Source organism: Nycticebus coucang, chromosome 7, assembly GCF_027406575.1.
Source record: "Nycticebus coucang isolate mNycCou1 chromosome 7, mNycCou1.pri, whole genome shotgun sequence".
Classification (NCBI taxonomy): Eukaryota; Metazoa; Chordata; class Mammalia; order Primates; family Lorisidae; genus Nycticebus; species Nycticebus coucang.
This window is the reverse complement of record NC_069786.1, coordinates 129,391,450-129,413,496: the sequence shown is the minus strand read 5'-3', so window position 1 is coordinate 129,413,496 and position 22,047 is coordinate 129,391,450. Positions and strand designations below refer to the sequence as shown.

The 22,047-nt window shown below is 48.6% G+C and overlaps 2 protein-coding genes across 7 annotated transcripts in view; both read right to left on the bottom strand.

The window, feature by feature from the left end:
• The window catches only part of EIF4E2 (eukaryotic translation initiation factor 4E family member 2), a 34,324-nt gene extending 23,299 nt beyond the window's left edge, over positions 1-11,025 (bottom strand). For 4 of the 5 annotated variants that reach the window (XM_053596728.1, XM_053596726.1, XM_053596727.1 and 1 more), the window contains exons 1-3: positions 10,883-11,025; positions 2,492-2,606; positions 807-941 (exon numbers count right to left, since the gene is read on the bottom strand). In XM_053596728.1, coding sequence (XP_053452703.1) covers positions 807-941; positions 2,492-2,606; positions 10,883-10,902 — 270 coding nt within the window. In that variant the 5' untranslated portion in view covers positions 10,903-11,025. The remainder of the gene's footprint in view (positions 1-806; positions 942-2,491; positions 2,607-10,882) is intronic. The other variant, XM_053596729.1, reaches the window with a different exon arrangement.
• Positions 11,026-15,697: 4,672 nt separating this feature from the next.
• On the bottom strand, positions 15,698-21,706 carry CHRNG (cholinergic receptor nicotinic gamma subunit). Of its 2 annotated transcripts, XM_053596731.1 has the most exons (12): positions 21,632-21,706; positions 21,322-21,450; positions 21,097-21,141; positions 20,818-20,927; positions 20,098-20,253; positions 18,798-18,895; positions 18,252-18,452; positions 17,933-18,047; positions 17,683-17,797; positions 16,638-16,854; positions 16,317-16,447; positions 15,698-16,019 (listed from the first exon to the last, which is right to left on the bottom strand). In XM_053596731.1, exons 1-12 carry the CDS (start codon positions 21,704-21,706, stop codon positions 15,846-15,848), a joined length of 1,566 nt encoding a protein of 521 aa, XP_053452706.1. In that variant the 3' UTR covers positions 15,698-15,845. The 2 variants fall into 2 exon arrangements, with proteins under 2 accessions (XP_053452706.1, XP_053452707.1); XM_053596732.1 differs by having other exon boundaries at positions 21,322-21,695.
• Positions 21,707-22,047: the final 341 nt, after the last annotated feature.

Genomic DNA, 22,047 nt, shown 5'->3' with positions numbered 1-22,047 from the left:
GGTCGGTCGATTAAGGAAATCATAATTTTTTCTTTTGTGAGTCAGAGTCTCATTTATACCACCCTTGGTAGAATGCCATGGTGTCACAGCTCACAGCATCAAACGCTTGGGCTTAAGCGTTTCTCTTGCCTCAGCCTCCCAAGTAGCTAGGACTACAGGCTCCAGCGACAATGCCTGGCTATTTTTTTTTTTTTGTAGAGACAGAGCCTCACTTTATGGCCCTTGGTAGAGTGCCATGGCATCACACAGCTCACAGCAACCTCCAACTCCTGGGCTTAAGCGATTCTCTTGCCTCAGCCTCCTGAGTAGCTGGGACTACAGGCGCCGGCCACAACGCCTAGCTATTTTTTTTTTGGTCGCAGTTCAGCCGGGGCCGGGTTTGAACCCACCACCCTCGGTATATGGGGCTGGCACCTTACCGACTGAGCCACAGGCGCCACCCCTGGCTATTTTTTTGTTGTAGTGGTCACTGTTGTTCAGCAGGTCTGGGCTGGGTTTGAACCTGCCAGCCCCGGTGTATGTGGCCAGCGCCCTACCCACTGAGCTACAGGTGCTGTCCAGGAAATCATAATCTTTTTTTTTATGAGTGCTATTTATTATTATTAAAAAATTTTTTTTTTGTTGTTGTTGTTGCATTTTGGCCAGGGCTGGGTTTGAATCTACCACCCTTGGCATATGGGACCGGTGCCCTACTCACTGAGCCACAAGTGCCACCCAGAAATCATAATCTTAACTAAACATTATGATAAAAATATTGGCGTAAATGTCCCATTAAGGCACACACTATTAAACCACTAAGTACTCACAGAGGCAAAGGTGCCAATCTGTTTGATATTCTGTTCATAGCTTTGTGAGCTGGTAGGACGGCCGGGGGTTCTCCTGGAATACCAGAATGTGTAGTTGTACTGCAGGGGGTGCTCTGCTGGTCCAGGGACAACAGCCTGGGAAGTAAAGAATTTGTGTTAATCTTTGGCATTAATCTTAAGCTCTGAGACTGAAAACAGCTTACAGTGTCACTCCTTACCACCTCCACAATTAAAAAAGGATACTACCTCAATTACCTGCAATGTGCCCAAGATTCTGCTACACAGTACACTGCCTTAGTGTTCAACTGATTCTAAATTCCCCTAACACTTTCTCTGTGTTCTTATGGCTTTTGTAACTTTCTCCCTCATAGACTAATAGGCAAAGAGGTTTATATCTTTTTTTCTTTTTGAGACAGAGTCTCACTATGTCACCCTTGGTAGAGTGCCAAGGCGTCACAGCTCACAGCAACCTCAAACTCTTGGGCTTAAGTGATTCTCTTGCCTCAGCCTCCCAAAAAGCTAAGACTACAGGCACCCACAACGCCTGGTTATTTATTTACTTTTTTGGTAGCTGTTACTGTTGTTTGGCAGGCCCTGGCTGGGTTCTAATCTACCTACCCTGGGTGTATGTAGCCAGTGCCTTAGCCGCTGAGCTATAGGTGCCAAGCCCGAGGTTTACATCTTATCTTGGCATATGTCCAATCGAAGCACCTCCTCCTGTACAACACTCTTATCACTTTCTTGCAAGTTGTTTAACCTGTATGTGCCTCAGCATCTTACCTGCGAACTGGGGGAAATAATAATAACCACCTCACAGGGCTGCTAAGAGGATCAAATGAATTAGTAGATATAAATGGTTAGCACAGTGCCCAGAATAGAGTGAGTGCTCAATGAATGTCAGCTGTCATTATTATTATCATCACTATCAGATGTAATCTTTGATCCACAATCTCATTCCCCTTTGTGTCCTCTTAGCACCTAGCATAAAATGCTTATACTTGAAGAGTATCCAATATTGTGGAATAAATGAATTAATGATTGTTTGATATTTTAAGGAAAAAACTGATCTTTAATTTTCTAAATTTTCTCTTTTCCATGTCCCTTTCAACTCAGACTATTACTAACTAAAGAGTCTCAGCAGCAACTTACGAAGCAGCTAACAGCCTTGATAAACTATATGGTTAATCTCCCCCTCTCATGGTAGGAGAATGTTGTAAGCAAGGCAGCACCTCAAGATCCTGTGGCAAGAGAAAAGTTACTAAGCCTCAAAATGAACTTCAGTGATGCCAAAATCTTTTTTTTTTTTTTTTTAGAGACAGAGTCACACTTTGTCACCCTAGGTAGGGTGCTGTGGTGTCACAGCTCACAGCAACCTCCAGCTCTCGGGCTTAGGTGATTCTCTTGCCTCAGCCTCCCGAGTAGCTGGGACTACAGGCACCTGCCATAACACCTGGCTATTTTTTTGTTGCAGTTTGGCTGGGGCCGGGTTTGAACCCACCACCCTCAGTATATGGGGCTGGCACCCTACTCACTGAGCCACAGGCGCCATCCCCAAAATCTTTTTTTTTTAAACAAAGAACAAATTCAGATATTCTAAAACAGGACACCAGCAAGTTAATTTGGTATCTTTTAGATAAACAGATTCCACAAGATAACCAAATATACCTATGCAGTGCAAAACTCACCTTCCTTTTGCTGCTGTTCTGATTCTTGTCTCGTTCTGTTTTTTCCTTCTCACCATCTTTCTGTGTGCTGTTTTCTTCATTCTGATCATGGTCCCCACTGTCATCATCTTTCAAGCTAAATGGGAAGGCAAAACAATACCATTCCATAACTAAGCTGATTCTTACTTACCTAACAAAGCACCATGACATGCAAACTACCAATACAACCAAGCCAAAATCACTCAAAATACAGGCCATGAGGGTGGCGCCTGTGGCTCAGTGAGTAGGGCGCCGGTCCCATATGCCAGAGGTGGCGGGTTCAAACCCAGCCCCGGCCAAAAACCACAAAAAATAAAATAAAATAAAATACAGGCCATGAAATGCATGTGAGATGAGAGATGGGCAGAGGAATGAAAGATGGCAAATTAGGAGAATTAAACAAAAATGAAACACTCCTCAGGTAATCTATGAACTTTAGGAAGCACTGTCAGTTTCTAGCAAGCTAGACAAAAATGCAATTAAAGGAATTGTTTTCTTTCTTTTTTTTTTTTGAGACAGAGCCTCAAGCTGTTGCCCTGGGTAGAGTGCTGTAGTGTCACAGCTCACAGAAACCTCCAACTCCTGGGCTTAAGTGATTCTTGTGCCTCTGCCTCCCAAGCAGCTGGGACTACAGGCGCCCACCACAATGCCCAGCTATTTTTTTGGTTGTAGTTGTCATTGTTGTTTGACAGGCCTGAGCTGGGTTTGAACCCACCAGCTCTGGTGTATGTGGCTGGTGCCTTAGTTGCTTCAGCTACAGGTGCCAAGCGAAGGGATTGTTTTCTTTGCCAAAATAGAGTCAACATTGACAAGAGTTTCTGGATTAAATAACTGCTTTGTCATTTCAAAAGGGAGTTAAGGCGATGCCCGTAGCTCAATGGGTAGGGCACCAGCCACATACACCCGGGCTGGCGGGTTCAAACCTGGCCTGGGCCAGCTAAAATCTACAATGACAACTGCAACAACAACAAAAAACAATAGCCGGGTGTTGTAGCAAGTGCCTATAGTCCCAGCTCCTTGGGAGGCGGAGGCAAGAGAATCGCTTAAACTGAAGAGTTTGAGATTACTGTGAGCCGTGACCCAACGGCACACTACCCAGGGCGACAGCTTGAGGCTCTGTCTCAAAAAAAAAAAAAAAAAAAAAAAAAAGGCTGTTGGGCAGCTCCTGTAGCTCAAGGAGTAGGGTGCTGACCCCATATGCCAGAGGTGGCGGGTTCAAACGCAGCCCCGGCCAAAAAAAAAAAGGATGTTAACAACTTAACTTTATATATATTGCTACTTTTCCTTCTTTCCATCTCTCCTATCCATCCCCACTGTCACTGTTTTAGTTCAGGCCCTCTTCTGATTATCTTGCACTATAGTAAATTTCTTTCTTTCTTTTTTTTTTTTTGAGACAGAGCCTCAAGCTGCCACCCTGGGTAGTGGGCTGTAGCATCACAGTTCACAGCAACCTCCAACTCCTGGGCTCAAGTGAGTCCCTGCCTCCTCTTCCCAAGTAGCTAGGACTACAGGCGCCTGCCACAACGCCCAGCTATTTTTTGGTTGCAGCTGTCATTGTTGTTTGGCGGGCACAGGCTGGATTCAAACCCGCCAGCTCAGGTGTATATGGCTGGCACCTTAGCCGCTTGAGCCACAGGTGCCAAGCCCATTATAGTAAATTTCTAAACAGTCTCCCCAACAGAAACCTCTTATCCTCTATCCATCCTTCCACCAACATTATCTTTCTAAATGTAAATCTGATCATTTAACTTCCACATTTAAAACTTTCAACTGTCCCTCACCCTTTGATAGCCATCCTCTAAAATAAAGTACAATAAAGATGTAAGATATTTTTGAATCTAATTCCTGTCAGCCTGCCTCCTCACTCCCTATCCCCTTCAGTCATCTCTATTCTCACAATGGTGTCATCTGTAAACACCCCCCCTTCAGCCTAAGGTGCCATTCCCCATGTCTGTTTTCCTACTAGATGGAGAGTTCCTAATGTCTTAATTCATCTTGGTCTCTATAGCCCCTAGGACAAAAGATATTGCCTTAGTATGCATAGCACAAGAAGATGCTAAGTAAATATTACATGAAAAGGAAAAATAAATAACTGTAAGAAGGAATGAATGTATTCTTGCTTCATAAGCAAAGTCAAATGAACTTTAAGGACTACCCTGTTTCCCCAAAAATAAGACAGTGTCTTATTTTAAGGTGTGCTCCCAAAGATGCGCTAGGTCTTAATTTTCAGGGGACGTCTTATCTTTCCTGTAAGTAGGTCTTATTTTCGGAGGATGTCTTATTTTCAGGGAAACAGGGTACCATAAAGTATTTAGGTACACCTGGATCCAAACAAATTCATTGGATCCAAACAAAAAGATAAATGGAAAGTGAGTTCACAAAGATAATAAGCACGCCATTTATTCTGGACCATTAATTCATTATCTTCTCCAAAACCATCTTTCTGGCCCCACTAACTACAGTAGAACTGCCACAGTTATCCATCTCCCTACACTGACCACTTCCTTAAGTCGACCTAATTTTCATAACTAAACACACAACACACGTATGTATCAGTACAGGAGACCTACTTCCTCATGTTTTTTTTTTTTTTCCTGAGACAGAGTGAGACCCAGGCTAGAGGGCTATGGCATCAACACATCTCACAGCAACCTCAAACTCCCATCTGTTCAAGTGATCCTTCTACCTCAGCCTCCTGAGTAGATGGGACTAAGGGCGTCTGCAATGACTCTGGGCTGATTTTTCTATTTTTAATAGAGACAGGGTCTTGTTCTTGCTCAGGGTGGTTCAAACTCCTGAGTTCAAGCAATCCACCCATCAGCTTCCCAGAGTGCTAGTATTACAGGCGTGAAGTACTGCACCTGACCCTAGTTCCTTATGTTGATCATTTCCATATGTTGACCAGTTTGTCACAGTGTCTTGGGTGGTCAACTCATTGTATATGTATAGTCAAATGAAACTACGCAATTCTCAAGAATGATACTAGAAATGCTCCAATTATAATTCACACATTGGGCTTGGTGCCTGTGGCTCAAGCAGCTTATGTGTCAGCCACATACACCTGAGCTGGCGGGTTTGAATCCACTCTGGGCCCACCAAACAACAAAGACGGCTACAACCAAAAAATAGCTGGGCGTTTTGTGGCAGGCACCTGAAGTCCCAGCTACTTGAGAGGTGGAGGCAGGAGAACCGCTTGAGCCCAGGAGTTGGAGGTTGCTGTGAGCCATGATGCCATAGCACTCTACCCAGGACGACAGCTTGAGGCTCTGTCTCAAAAAAATAAAAAAAATAAAAAATTCAGACATTGTCCTACACAGATACAGAGACATGTTGTATTTTGTAGTTTATTTTTTACCCACTAATCCCCAGTGCCTAGCATACAGTAAGCACCCAATAAATATGGGAGTAGCTAATTATATGATAGGGCACCTGCTCTACCCATTTCACAGCCCTAGGTGTAGGACATACAATCAAGTGGTCAAGACAGAACTATGAAGGGCACCTGACCAAACAGCAGTACAGCATGGTCAAAAACATAGGTCTCAGGAGGCTGGGTGCGATGGCTCACACATGTAATCCCAGCACTCTGGGAGGCCAAGTCCGGCGGATCATCTGAGCTCATGAGTTCAAGACCAGTCAGAGCTAGAGTGACACCCCGCCTCCAAAAATAGTGAGGCATTGTGGCAGGCGCCTGAAATCCCGGTTACACCGGAGGCTGAGGCAAGAGAATCACTTGAGCCCAGGAGTCTGAGGTCTCTCTGAGCTGTGACGCCATAGCACTCTACCGGGGGCAACAAAGAAAGACATTGTCTCAAAACAAAACGACAACAGAAACAAAGGTCTCAGGGAGTGTGTTGCTCAAAAATATAAGTACATTCTTCCCTGAGCATTTCAGGTGATGAGATAACAGTTTCAGGAGCTGAGGCAGCCACATGGGCCCCAGGGAAGAAAAGCCATGAGGGAATAAAGACAGTGAACAAAAGCAGCTAAGGCCAGCAGAGGGAAAGAGAATGGAGCAGATGAACAGAGAAAGAAGAGTTTCATTTTGTTACTAATGCTACCATCTCTCTGGATTAGTTCAGCCTCCCTGGAATTCTGGGAGACCACTGTCTGTGCTTATGATACTATCTCCCTCTGTACTTAACTTTAATTGGCTTGGTATCCTTTTCAAAATAAGCCTGTTTCGTATACAAGTTCCATGGATTAAAAATTACCAAAATCTACCAAGCATCTACTATGTGTATCAGCTACCAGAGTGCCAGTGGGCCTATCCCCAAGGATCTAATTAAGGAGATATGGTAGACAAACACCCATGCCTTAGCATGGAGCAAAGGCTCCTGCTCTGCCCACATATCCCAATATCATCTCTTGCCTGATCTCAACAAACTCTTTTCACTCCAGTTGTATCAACCTAATTGGGGTTCCCCAATTTAACCCTTTTGTTATGTTCATCATGTGGTCTCTCTTCAAAAAAATGCTCTTTTCCTAGTTAACCTGTTTTTCAAGACTCAAATTGAGGGTCACTTTCTTTTTTTTGAGACAGAGTCTCACTATGTCACCCTTGGTAGAGTGCTGTAGCATCACAGCTCACAGCAACCTCAAACTCTTGGGCTTAAGCAATTCTCTTGCCTCAGCCTTCCAAGCAGCTGGGACTACAGGCGCCCGCCACAACGCCTGACTATTTTTTTTGTGGTAGTTGTCATTGTTGTTTGGCAGGCCTGACCTGGGTTCGAACTCACCAGCCCTGGTGTACGGAGCCAGAGGGTCACTTTCTCTTGCAAACGTTTTCTAATCTCTCCCAGCCCAGGCTGAGTCAGGTCCCTTCTTCTGAACTTTCCCATATAAATGTAATGCATCTGTCTTATCTACACTACCATAGCCAGTTTTTCTTTTGTCTCCTGATCAAGTACATCTCATAGGTTCTTCTAATGCTTGGGCCCAAGACAGCTCCTAACTCTCTTAGGGCACAACCAGATATGCAAACGATTTTCCTCTCCTTAGCTTCCAAGCCCCACTATAGCCCCTGGGGTCCCCTGACACTAGATCTTGGTTGAAGAGGAGCATGGTCACCCCTTTTTGCTAGCCACAAGAAATGTATATAAATTCCTTTATATTCAGTGGTTTTGCAGCTTATTACTACTAAGAAACAGAGAAAGAATAAGAAAAAACATTATTTTTTTTTTTTTTGAAACAGAGTCTCACTCACTTTTGGTAGAATGCCATGGCATCTTAGCTCACAGCAACCTCAAACTCTTGGGTTCAAGTGATCCTCTTGCTTCAGCCTCCCAAGTAGCTGGGACTACAGGCGCCCACTACAATGCCCGGCTATTTTTAGAGACGGGGATCTCGCCCTGGCTCAGGCTGGTCTTGAACCTATGAGCTCAGGCCATCCACCTGCCTCAGCCTCCCAAGAGCTGAATGTATGAGTCACCAAGCCAGCCAAGAAAAATAATTACGTCAGAGAAGAAACAATGTTTCTGTGATCCCAGGACCATTTCCCACTCCCTTCTAAGAGAGTAAATAGAAATGTTAATGGACTTTCACCTAGTGCTTTTATTTCTTGAGGGTGGAGCTAACCACCTAGACTCTGAGCCTACATTTGAGGCAAAATTTTTTTTTTTTTTTTTGCAGTTTTTGGCCAGGGCTGGGTTTGAACCCGCCACCTCCAGCAGATGGGGCCCATGCTCTACTCCTTTGCGCCACAGGCACCGCCCTGAGGCAAAACTTTTATATCTTACTTTGCAGAGGCTACTTTTCCCAACTTGAAGTTGGATTTGAGCTAAGATACAAATGAGACTGAAAAATCAGTGCTCCTTAAACTCAGGCAGACAAATAGCATCTCTGAGGACATCCAGACTGAGTGGCACCTTGGTTAACTCACCAAGCTTCTGCCCAGGTTATTTCCTCACCTTCTCTGAACTAGACCAATTCTTTGAGGGTAGAAAACCGTTCCAATTCATTTTTATGCCTCCAGCATCAAAATGGTATAAAACAAACCAGTTTAGTGACTGGATCTCTAAAGTCAAAGTGATGAGTGCCAAATAAGTGGTTCAGACAATAGTTAAGTATGGGCCAAAAGATACGAAATAAAAAGCAAATGATACAGAATGCGGACAAAATTAAATATGGCATCTAGATTTGAAAACAAAGTTTATCACAGTTGCAACTGCAATTCTGGTAAAAACACTTTAGCATTCCACATGTCAATGGGGAACCTACCTCCCCCCAAAATCAATAACAACCTTCCCATTACATTCAGAGAAGCAGAATCCACACAGCAAAGGAGGTTAGAATGCCTCTTTAATCTGAGCTCATTGTATATACAATAGTGAATAATTATCCTTTGGCCAGGAACTCAGGAAAATAAAAACCAAAAAAAAAAAAAAATTACTTAATAAATAGAAGTATTAAAATGACCCAGGTTCCTGAATCATAGAACACAGTTAAAAAAAATAAAAAATCACCCAGGTTATTTTTTGTCAAGAGATTACTTGAACCAATCCAGGTTAAACATCAAACCTGGAATGGCTCTTCCTATTGTCTTGAGCAAGTTACTTAACTTTGCAGAGCCTCATTATCATCATCTGTAAAAGAAGATCCCATTCACAGCAGTTTTTAGAAAGAGAATAAATAACATATGAAAAGAACCTAACAAGAGGCCTGCAGAAGCCCATTATTACCATTCTTACTGGCGACCTCCAAATGATCTGGCTAGATGACCCATCAAGTACCTTCTTATGATGAAATCTGATTTGATCAAATTAGTGGAGGATGGGATAAATGTTCCAGAAAGCTCCGCTGAGGCAGGATTTAGATCCTGCCGGGTTTATGGATTTATGGTTGGTATAGGGGTGTGGGTAGGAGAAGGGATTCATACAAGAGATGGGCTCAACTAAGCAGCAGGATGAGGAAGAGGTCTGCCAAAGATTTTTCTTAAGGTACAGAGAACTTTTAGTAACCAGTAGACATTCCTGAGGAGCCTGGAGTGTTGAAAATCCACTACCCCCGAATCTGCCCACCAGCACTGTCTGTACTGGGGAAAAAAAACAATTTCCCACCAAAATCACCAGGTCACAACCTAAACTAATAGTAATTCTACTTTACAGTCTTACTTATTTAGCAATTTACACAACTACTTTAAGTATTGCCGATTATGAGCTGATCCTTATCACACTGTTGCAGCAACAGGGTACTATGCACTAAAGACATTAGGACAACAGGGGTAAAAAATTGGGTAATTTCTGTTGTCAAATAACTGGTAGCTGTGGCTCAGCACTCGTAGCACAGTGGTTACGGCGCCAGCCACATACACCCGAGGCTGGCGGGTTCGAACCCGGCCAGGGCCAGCTAAACAACAATGATAACTACAATAAAAAATAGCAGGGCATTGTGGCCGGCACCTGTAGTCCCAGCTACTTGGGAGGCTGGGGTAAGAGAATCTCTTAAGCCCAAGAGTTTGAGGTTGCTGTGAGCTGTGACACCACAGCACTCTACTGAGGGAGACATAGCGAGACTCTATCTCAAATAAATAAATAAAATATCTGGTAGCTGGTGGATCTAGGACTAGAAAGTCAGGTCTTCAGATGAGAAGACAGATTTACTAGACCACTAAAAAAGAGGAAAGAACATAATCTATCTCAAGAAACAATCCATGGAGTGCAATAAGCAAAAATACTTTGCAATTCCTCTCTGTACCTCCCTAGTGTTTGACAGTGAAACCAGGAATCAGAGTGGGTACTCTGATTGAGGCATGCGGGGGGGGGGAGAGGATAACGACAAAGTATGCCTAGTGCTTGGTGAGTGTTGGGTAAGACTGGCACAGGAGGAGAAGGAAAAAGAAGTAGGAAGATGATCATTCTTTAACTGAGCCCTCCACTGTGCTGAGCGCAGCAGCCACGTTACCTCATTGCATCTTCACAACTCTGCGACACAGGCTGTCACCGTCCCAACTTTGCAGATGAGAAAGCTTAGGCTCTGAGGGGAGCGGTGATTAGCCCAAGTCATAGAGTCTGTGAGGAAAGTTGAATCCAGAGGTGGGGCTGCCGGCTGCGGAAACACTGCCGAGGTCTCCACCCCTCCACGTCGCCGGCCACCCGCACCCAGCGGGGCGGGGCGCCCGAAAATCTCCTCCTTCCGAGCGGCACGGCCACCCCTCGCCCGGACACCCAGTCTGGACCCCAGTGCGGTCTCCGGGACCCACAAACTCATCACTCCACAGCCCCCTCCTCCCCGCGGCCCAGGCTGGGTCCCGTCGCCCCTCGAGCCCAGAAGGGAAGCCGGTACCGCAGTTTGCGCCGCCCTGGCTCCCGTGGGGACGGGCGCGGGGAAACGGCTAGGGGGAGGGATCCCGGGGGGCAGCCACGCGCTACTCACGCGTCGAACTTGTTGTTCATCCTCTCACCGCCGCTGTCGCCACTGCCTCACGGAGTGACTTCCGCTCCACCGGGTCCCTCCGCTTTAGGCCCGGTCACTTCCGGTTGCGCGGGACGCCGCGGAACGTCTGCGCGCAGGCCCGGTCGGGGGCAGCTAATCCCAGGACGCCAGCCCAGGGCGGCTGCGCGGAGACCTGGACTCAGTGGCCGGGGTGGCTATTCTCGGCTCCGTTCTGGTTCCTGGTACCTGTGGGTCTCCCGCCGCCTAAGGGAGCGTGCTGGCACCTCCCGCTGCGGCTCAGAAAAGAGACGTCGGCGTTGATGACAGCGCGGGCTCTGGACTCGCTGCTTGGTAAAAATCCCGACTCCACCTCCAGTATGGCCGCAGCCTCTGGTATCTCTTAACCTCTTCGAGGCTCCTTTCGCGCTCTCAGCGTCGCTACTATACTACCGTCCTGGCATACTTCGTTTTATTGCTTCGCTGACACTGCGTTTTTTTATAAGTTGAAGGTTTGTGACATCCGTGAGTGGAGCAAGTCTATTGGCACCGTTTTTCCAACAGCGTGTCCGCTGCATTACATTTCTAACGTGTCTCTGTTACATTTTGGTAATTCTTGAAATATTTTAAACTTTGTCATTATTTTTATCTATTGTGGTGATCAGTGATTTTTGATATTACTATTGTAATCTGAGGGCACTCAAACTGCACCCATATAAAATAGTGAACTTAAGCAGTAAATGTGTATGTTCTGACCAGTCCCCTGAAAGACCATTCCCTATTCCTCTTCCTCTTCTCAGTCCTCCCTATTCTCTGAGACATAATAATATTGAAATTAGGCCAACCAATAATCCTACAATGGCCTCTAAGTGCACAAGTGAAAGGAAGAGCCGCACCTCTCTCACTTTGAGTCAAAAATTAGAAATGATTAAGCTCAGTGAGGAAGGCATGTCCAAAGCTGAGATAGGCTGAAAACTAGGCCTGTTGCGCCAAACAGTTAGTCAAGTGGTGAATGCAAAGGAAAAGTTCTTAAAGGAAATTAAAAGTGCTACTCCAATGAATACACGAATGATAAGAAAGAGAAACAGCCTTATTGCTGACATGGAGAAAGTTTTAGTGGTCTGGATAGAAGATCAAACCAGCCACAACATTACCTTAACCCAAAGCCTAATCCAAAGCAAGGCTCTAACTCTCTTCAATTCTATGAAGGCTGAGAGAGGTGAGGAAGCTGCAGAAGAAAAGTTTGAAGCTAGCAGAGGTTGGTTCATGAGGTTTAAGGAAAGAAGCAGTTTCCATAACATAAAAGCACAAGGTGAAGCTGCAAGTGCTGATGTAGAAGTTGCAGCAAGTTATCCAGAAGCGCTAGCTAAGATAATTGATGAAGGTGGCTACACTAAGCAACAGATTTTCAATGTAGATGAAACAGCCTTCTATTGGAAGAAGATGCCATCTAAGACTTTCATAGCTAGAGAGGAGAAGTCAATGCCTGGCTTCAAAGCTTCAAAGGACAGGCTGACTCTTCTGTTAGGGGCCAATGCAGCTGGTGACTTTAAGTTGAAGCCAATGCTCATTTACCATTCTGAAAATCCTAGAGCCCTTAAGAATTATGCTAAATCAACTCTACCTGTGCTCTATAAATGGAACAGCAAAGCCCGGATGACAGCACATCTGTTTACAGCATGGTTCACTGACTATTTTAAGCCCACTGTTGAGACCTACTGCTCAGAAAAAAAAATTCCTTTCAAAATATTACTGCTTATTGACAATGCACCTAGTCACTCAACAGCTCTGATAGAGATGTACAAGGAGATTAGTGTTCTTTTCATGCCTGCTAACGCAACATCCATTCTGCAGCCCATGGATCAAGGAGTGATTTCTACTTTCAAGTCTTATTATTTAAGAAATACATTCCATAAGGCTATTGCTGCCATAGACAGTGATTACTCCATTGGATCTGGGCAAAGCAAATTGAAAACCTTCTGGAAAGGATTCACCATTTTAGATGCCATTAAGAACATTCATGATTCATGGGAGGAGGTCAAAATGTCTACGTTAACTGGAGTTTGGAAGAAGTTGATTCCAACCCTAATGGATGACTTTGAGGGATTTAAGTCTTCAGTGGAGGAAGTATCTGCAGATGTGGTGGAAATAGCAAGAGAATTGGAAGTAGAGCCTGAGAATGTGACTGAATTGTTGCAATCTAATAATAGAACTTTAACAGATGAGGAGTTGCTTCTTATGAATGAGCAAAGAAAGTGGTTTCTTGAGATGGAATCTACTCCTGGTGAGAATTCTGTGAACCTCATTGAAAGGACAACAAAGGAATTAGAATATTACATAAACTTAGTTGATAAAGCAGCAGCAGGGTTTGAGAGGATTGACTCCAATTTTGAAAGAAGTTCTGCTGTGGGTAAAATGCTATCAAACAGCATTGCATGCTACAGAGAAATATTTCATGAAAGGAAGAGTCAATCGATGCAGCAAACTTCATTGTTGTCTTGTTTTAAGAAATTGCCACAGCCACCTCATCCTTCAGCTACCACCCTGATCAGTCAGCAGCCATCAACATTGAGGCAAGACCCTCCACCAGCAAAAAGGTTACGACTTACTGAAGGCTCAGATAATCATTAACTTTTTTTGACAATAAAGTGTTTTTTAATTATGTATAATGCTGTTGCACACTTACTAGACTATAGTGTAAACATAACTTTTTTTTGGCTGGGGCTGGGTTTGAACCCATCACCTCTGGTATATGGCGCCCTACTCCCTTGAGCCACAGGTGCCACCCAACATAACTTTTATATGTACTAGGAAACCAGAACATTCATGTGGCCTGCTTTGTGATCTGGAACCGACCCTTCAATATCTCCTAGGTTTGCCTGTACCTACCTCTTCAGGTTGCTGTGCAGATTCAGCAAGACAGTGTCAGGCTTGAGATAATGGTTGTCTACAGTAATGGTAGCTAGTGTTCTAGGACCTGAGCTTGTACTAAGTGACAAAGCTGGTAAGGGGCTTAGAAGAACCTGACATGGTCCCACCATCATCATGTTGCCTTCTGCATTGGCGCTCCCTCTGCCCCCATCCACAGGACTCTAGGGCCCTGACTGCTCTTCCTTTAACACATTGTACATGGAGACACATATTCACACTGCAGTTAGTAAAATGAATCCACTGATGATTGAGCCCCCAAACCACCAAACATATGTTTATGGGTTCCCCTCCCTTGACACATCCCATTGTGAGGCTTTTATGTGGCACTTTCACTTTTTTTTTTTTTTTTTTTTGAGACAGAGCCTCAAGCTGTTGCCCTGGGTAGAGTGCCGTGGCATCACAGCTCACAGCAACCTCTAACTCTTGGGCTCAAGCAATTCTCCTGCCTCTGCCTCCCAAGTAGCTGGGACTACAGGCGCCCGCCCAACGCCTGGCTGTTTTTTGGTTGCAGCCGTCATTGTTTGGCGGGCCTGTGCTGGATTTGAACCCGCCAATTCAGGTGTATGTGGCTGGCGCCTTAGCCACTTGAGCCACAGATGCCAAGCCACTTTGACATTTTTGAATCACCCTTACCTGTACCTTTGATCCTTCCATGAGGGTAGATAGGAAAGATACTTGTGCCCATATTTACAGGTGAGGAAACAAGCTCAAGGAGCATAAGTGACTTGCCCAAGGTTCCCCCTTGGTCACCAGCAGAACTCAGGGCTAGGGCCTTGCCTCTCTCCTAGCAGGACCTCAGCTGGTTATCTTATTTCCTGATATGTGGGGCTGGGGAGGTCAATCAAGTTTCTCCCTGGGAGTTGGGGTTCAGTGCCTCTGTTAATGCCGAGCTTCCCTGCCTGACTCTTCTTTATCTCAGCCATCTATGGGGTCAGTGTGAATGCCAGGACCTTTGGGAAGAAGGATCAATTTCTCAGGCCACAGATTCTTTTTTAAGAGTGTCTGATACTGAGTCAGAGTCGGGAATTGTGTATTCTATATCTCATTTATGCATCAGTCCCTTATTGTGCCATATGAAATGTGGGGGAACAGTGACCACTGCTTGTCTATAATGTTAAGAACAGCACCAGTTTGATGAAAATATTTCAAATTGAATATAAACCAGCACATTGTACCTCATGATTGCATTAACGTACACAGCTATGATTTAATTTAAAAAATTAAAAAAAAAAAAAAGAACAGCGCTTATCGGGCAGCTCCTGTGGCTCAGTGAGTAGGGTGCCGGCCCCATATATCGAGGGTGACGGGTTTGAACCCTGCCCCGGCCAAACTGCAACAACAAAAAAAATAACTGGGTGTTGTGGTGGGTGCCTGTAGTCCCAGCTACTTGGGAGGCTGAGGCAAGAGAATCACCTAAGCCCCAAGAGCTGGAGGTTGCTGTGAGCTGTGATGCTACGGCACTCTACTGTAGGGGTACAAAGTAAACAAACAAAAAAAAAGAACAGCACTTATCTTTAAAAAATAACAAAACTCAATGCTTTTGTCATCAATGGCAAAAAAAATGCACATGAGTGGAAAAACCACTGGTGCAGATAAATACTGGGTGCTATAGCACCCAGAAGGCAGGGGAGGGAGATAGCAGCTGGTGGGGGCTGCTGCCCTTCTTTCAAGACAGCCTTGGCTGTCATGCTGCACACTTCGCTTTTCTGCCCAGCATTAGGGACGATTCATCAAAGGGGAGCCAGCCAAGCAGAAAAGGCCTTTGAAATGATGGGAATTGATAGTCTGTTGCGGGGTGGGGAGTTCACTAACTGGGGGAGTTAGTGCCAGGATGAGCTAGCCAATGCCACATCCGTGCTGACCCCAACAGCGTCCCCTGACCACAGCTACAGCAGGACTCCAGTTCTTTATTTCTCCAGCTTTTCTGAGACCTTTTTGGCTTTCACAGTTCTGAAGGGCCCAAGGAGCATGGTCATGACCTTGGCAGTGTGGCCCACATAGATGACTCCCACATGCCCAGCAGCAATTGGTTGACTCAGTCTGGTGAGGGCAGATAGGGGCGAGGGTCTCCAGGGAATGGCAGGGTGGGCACCTGGTTGTAGTGGGCCATGAGGAAGATGCCAGTAGTACCACAGATGAAGAGCGAGAGCATGGCCAAGAAGCAGACACGGTCCAGCACGCGACCCACCAGGAACCACTCCTCGTTTCCCTGATGGCAGGAAGCAGGATGTGGGATGACCAGCAGTGGCACCAAGCCTGCCCTGGATCCCTCTACCATCCTTGGCTTCCAGCAGGCCACCATTCTCCATTTCCATGGCCCTCTCCCCTATGTCCAGGTCTCAACTGGTAGCTTCTTCCATGGTCCCCTGGTGCTGACGTCCTTCTCCCTCCCTGTTCCCTGCTCTGGCTTTTCCATTCCGTTGCCCTTCCTTAGCAATCCCACTATCCGGCCCCATCACAGGTCCAAGCCCAGGTACTTGCCCCACTCTACCCCAACAGAGCTTACGCTGTCAAAGTGACTCTGCTGGTGCCGGGCACGGGCAATGAGGTTGCAGGCTTGTACACAGGCCTGGATGGCCGGGGCGGCCTGCTTCAGGCTGCCACAGAACTGGCTCTGCCCAGTCTCCGGGCCTTTCTCTGGTGGGGAGAGGTAAGGTTTGGGAGTAAAATGGAGGAGAAACAGGCAGAGAAAGTGGCCTTTCCTTAGGGGCTGCAGCCCCCCTCTCCCTCGCTCGGACACTTGCCCAATACTCATGTGCTGTGCCTAGCACCCCATCTAGGCTCTGTGGGGAGGGGTGTCTCCAGTGTTGCACCTGCTGTGCCTCACCTATCTTCTCCAGTGCTGCCCTCACCAGCCTGTGATGCTGTCTCTGCTGGAAGAGGAGTTCACTGCGAGGCAGGGAGAGGGCTACCTCCTCTCCAGTTGTGATTGACCACCCTAAGGAAGAGCCATTCTGTAGCCTGCGCGGGGTGTCCTGCACAGCTGCTGGGGCCAGCAAGCGAACGTGCATCCGCAGCAGCTGGGGCAGGAGCCGCAGGAACACCTGGAGAGAATGACAACACCAGTTGTTCTGAGCGGCTTAGCTTGGGCAACCCGGCTGATTTGCAGAGCAGAAGCTGGAGGTTGTCACAAAGGGCTGGTGCTGCCAGGGCCCTGAGGAAGCACTCTGGAGCAGTTAGTCACTTAGCCCTATCACAGGTTGGCTGTTCTTTTCTGGATGTGAAGCCAGGTCCCCCAACTTTTGTGCATGTCAGAATCACCAGGGTGCTTGTTACAAACACACAAGATTGCTGTTCCCCACAGGGTGCTATGGGTGGGCCTGGAATCTGCATGAGTGACAAGAGCCCCAGCAGACTCCTGTAGGTGGGCTGCCAAGCACACAGACTCTGGAATCAGACTGCCTGAGCAGAATCCTGCCACCTCTACTTTCTAGCTGCGTGACCTTGGGCAAGCTACTTCTCTGTGCCTATTTCCTCATCTGTAAATGGAGATGATACTAATACCCATTTGATAAGGGTATATGAAGATTAAAGGTAAATTTGTTTTGGGGCGGTGGTTGGAGGCAGGGACTTGCTCCATCACACAAGCTGGAGTACAGTGGTATGATCATCGTTCACTCCAACCTCAAATTCCTGGGCTCAAGTGATCCTCCTGCTTTGGCCTCTCAGAGTGCTATGATTACAGGCATGAACCCCCGTACCTGGCCAGTAAATTAGTAATACCCCTAGCAGCTAGTAACTTTGGCACATGCTTCAATTTACGCATGGGCAGATTTACTGCTACCTCCTGCAGGTGAGGAATATGGCCAGGCTCAGGCACACAGGGAGCACGGAGGACAGGAAGATGCAGGAGAGGGCAGGGAGGGTCTTGCCTTTCGGACCCCTCGGGCCATGGAGTGTGTGTGTGGAGACCGCAAGGACACGTTGAGCACCACCACAGCATTCACGACGATAAGGATAGTCACCACCAAGAGAAAGGTCAGGTATCTGTTGAGGTGGGTGGGAGGGAGCTGGGGTGGCCCTTAGTCACCTTATACCCAGATGCTATGCCACCCCTAGCCTTAGCAGCTGCTCCCCTCAGGTCCCCTGGTGTGAGGGGAGGGCAGGGTGGGCCAGCCTCACTTGCTGATGAGTGGCACTGCCTGGGAGGTCTCAGGCACCTTCTTGGCCACAAGGAAGAGGAAGACAGTCTGGGCCAGGAGCACGTTGATGGCGACGGTACACTTCTGGCCCCCGGCTGCATGTGATGGAGAGGCCCTCATAGCAGGTCTCCACCTCCCCTGCCACCCACAGAGGAACCCCTATCCCCACCTCAGAAGGAGCCCTCTTCCTCTGTCCTGGGTCGTGGTGTCACTCTGTACCCTGGGCAGGGCCTGCCCTGGCCTCCCATGTGCCTGTGCTGCCGGATGAGGCAGGGCTCCCCTCCCAAGGCTCTAGTTACCCTTGGCAGGAAGGAAGTAGATGAGGATGGCCACAGAGGAGATGAGCACACAGGGGGCGATGATGTTGATGATGTAGAAGAGGGGCTTGCGCTGGATGAGCAGGTAGAATACCACCTTCTGGGGGCCCGCCTCCTCAGCTGGGGCTGCTGTGTCCAGCAGCATCTTGGCTGGCCGGTGCCGGATGGCCCACTCCCCATTCTCTGCAGGTGGTGGGGGGCATGGGGAATGTGGGCTGGGCAGATCCCTGCAGCCTGCTTGAGCTCACTGCAGGGGTGGCATGCGCCCTGCAGAACAGGGGCAGAGGTACATTCTCTAAGGACAGTCTAAGGTGGGAGATTGGATACTTGATCCCTTCCTCCAAAATGTGAGTCATTATCAGGAGAAATAGAAATGTCTTGGATCATTTAAAATGCTTATTTCATGGTTTAGTTTTCCTTTTGAGTTACATGGGAGGGGCATGACCTTGGTCTGGCCTTGCCCCTACAGCCAGGTCTGGCAGGAACCCTAGACAAGGCTGCCTGGGGAGCTCCCAGGTAGGGGGTTACCTGTGAAGGCCTCAGGGTCAATGAAAATCCACTCGATGGTCTGACCATCTTCCCGACTCAGCTGGAGATCAATCTCATTGGTGCCATAGGTCTGGGACCTGGAGGCACCCAGGAAAGAGGCTAAATGTGAGTGTAGGCAGACCTGCTGAGATCACAGAGATGGTGATGTAGCCCCATGCTTCTGAGTTCTCCATAAACCCCCTGTGGTGGAGATGGAGGGAGGGAGGGGTTCTTTGGGGTGGGGGAATTTTTTTTTGTAGAGACAGAGTCTCATTTTACTGCCCTTGGTAGAGTGCCATGGTGTCACACGGCTCACAGCAACCTCCAGCTCTTGGGCTTACGTGATTCTCTTGCCTCAGCCTCCCCAGCAGCTGGGACTACAGGTGCCTACCACAACGCCCGGCTATTTTTTTGTTTTTCAGTTTGGCCGGGGCTGGGTTTGAACCCGCCACCCTCGGCATATGGGGCCAGCACCCCACTCACTGAGCCACAGGTGCCGCCAAGGGGTGGGGGAATTTCGAGTTGAAAGGCTGGAAGGCTGAAGCTCAGTGCCCTGCCTGGCCTAAAGACCCAGGGCCACTCTGCATGTATCCCTCTCACCGCCTCTGGGACAGCAGGACTGAGGATTACAATGTTCATGCCCACCAAAAGACCCCCTTGGTCTGTTTAACTAGGTGTTCTCCCTCCCTGCCAGGTTTCCTTGTAAAAAGACTGCTTTTCTAAAATGCAGGACAGCCCCACCCAGGTCCCCCTTTCCACATTTATGTATGAGGAGATTGGACTGGAGGCCTCCAGGTGAGGCTTGGTCACATACAGGCTTCACCCAGAATCTGCTAAGCCTGGTCCCTGGCAAGACAGCCCTGGCCCTGGGCCTGTAGCATATAGTGGTTTTGTGTGGTGTGTGTGTGCCCTCTCACCCACATACCCCACACTCCAGCTGATACTTCTCACCTGCACCCCACACCCCAGACGTTATTTCTCACCCACACACCCCACACCCCGATGTTACTTCTCCCCCATACAACCCACACGCCCAGTGTTACTTTTCCCCTTGGAGCACCAGCAGGGAAACTGAGGCAGTGAAGGAGGATGAGCAAGGGTCTTGAGGCTTAGCAGGGAGAGCTTGAGCACTTTTAGGTGTCTTGGCCTGAGATTGGCATAGAGGCTCAGGAGAGGTGGCACCAGGCCCCTGGCCTCTAGGTTCTGCCAGAGCTGGGGCCAGAATCCATGAGTCCTCCACTGCTACCCAGGCCCCTCCTAGGCGGCTCCCTGAATCCCCTCCCCCCATACATGGCCTCACTGGAAGACAAGAGAGCAGTTCTGCCAGTCGAAGGGGAAGTAGGTGACTGAGATGGAGCAGGAGGAGCGGAAGATGGCAGGCGGCAGCCAGTAGATGCAGCCATCAGGGGACACAAGCACGTTGCAGTAGAGGGCCACCTCGAAGACGCCATCCACGCTGTGGGCAGGCCAGGCCGCCAGGCTGGAGGTGCAGACCCGACAGCCCCAGAGCAGCCCTCTGCCCTGCTGCTGACTGGTCCCCACCTGGAACCACTGCGTGCCTTCAGCAACCTCCCTACCACCCATACCCACCAGGCCAGGCTCCCTTGCCCGCCTCCTAGCCTGCCTCTCTTTCTCCCACCTTCTTTAGGGATAGTAACAACAATAATGGTAACAACAGCGACTAACATCGGTTAAGCTTTTTCACCCTGAAAGAAGCACTTTCCATGCCTGTCTTATTGACACCTGCCAGCTTCTCTAGGAGCTGGCAGTGGCCCCATGTTACAGGGAGGGGAACAGCTCACCAGGGCGGCCCAACCAAGAGGGAAGGGAGCCAGGTGCAGGGTCAGAGCTGTTCCCAGGCCCCTGACCCCAGCACCTACTGTGTCTGGTCCTCTGCCCCTGCAGTCACCTGGTCTGCACCCTCTGCTCATCTTTGTTTTCCCACAGCTGCTTTCCCCTGTTCTGCTGGGCCCTGATCCTGTGTCCTTTCCCCCCATCCCTGCCTGCACCCCCTCCTCACTTGTTCTCCAGCACGATGTCTGGCCGCCACACCATGGTGGAAGGCACCCTCAGCACCCACAGTCCATCGTAGTCTTGTGGGTCCCAGCGCAGGCGGTAGTCACACCATTGCTGCAAGGGGAGGGGTGGTTGCCAGGCCTCCACTCTTGCTGCACTATGCCCCCACGCATGGAAGTTAAACAAGGGGACAGAAAGGGCAGGAAGGGGCAGCCAACTCCAAGAAGGCCTTGAGGTGCCAGGATGGGGGCCCTCATAGGAGGGTGGCAGGATGGGCTCTTACCATCTCTATCCAGACATTAGTGGTGAGGGCCTCCTCTCGCTCATTCTGGGGGTGCAGAGTGGAGAGCTAAGCCTTTCACGGCTTGCCGTCCCCCAGGTGCCAGTCCCCACAGGCCACTTAATGGAGTCAAACAGCTCCCCACAAACCATGGGAGTTTTCCAGACCTCTGGCCTCACCCCAGCAGCCCCCAGAGGCCTGGCCTGGCCCTTCCCTCCTGCAGCTCACCAGGGAGATGAGGTTGGTGAGGGTGAGCTTCAGGCTGACATTGACCACATCTGAGTCACGCTCAGCAGGCCGCAGATGGGGGTCGTAGTCACGCATCAGGTCTGCAAGCAGGCGTTCCTCCTGGTTCCGGCCCCAGGACCCTGCAACAGATAGCCATGAGCCTATGGCAGAAGCTTTGAGGCAGAAAGAAGGGCAAGGCCATGGGAGAATAAAGTGGAGGCTCGGGGAGCCAAGCTTGGGCAGGCCTCTATGGCTTTCCAGCCTCCCCATCCCCTGAGGCCTGGGACCCCTGCTCTGGGCTCCCAGGCCCCAATATTCCTTGTGCCCCACCCAGGCAGGCAGCCCCCAGCAGAAGGAGAAGTAGCAGCCCCCGGCCCCTGTGCATGGTGTCTCGGCACTGCAGTGACAGGGTGTGATGGCAGCTCTCCTGGTCTGAGGCAGGCATATAACATATAACTCTGAGCACTGGGTGTCATGTAACAACCTACATTCCCACCCTGGCCTGTCTGCCTGGCCCAGCCCCCACCAGCTGTCTGACCACAGCATTGTCAGCTGTTCAGGATGGACACGATGCTGGGCTCAGGTTACCTGGGAGGGGAGAGAGGGGCTCCATCTACCCCAGCAGAGATGGCCCACCCTCCATCCCCAATCTCAGACTCAGTTGTCCCAGCCCTGTATCTGTTTTCCAGTGGAGTGCTAAGGACACAGCCAGGGATAGCAGGGTGT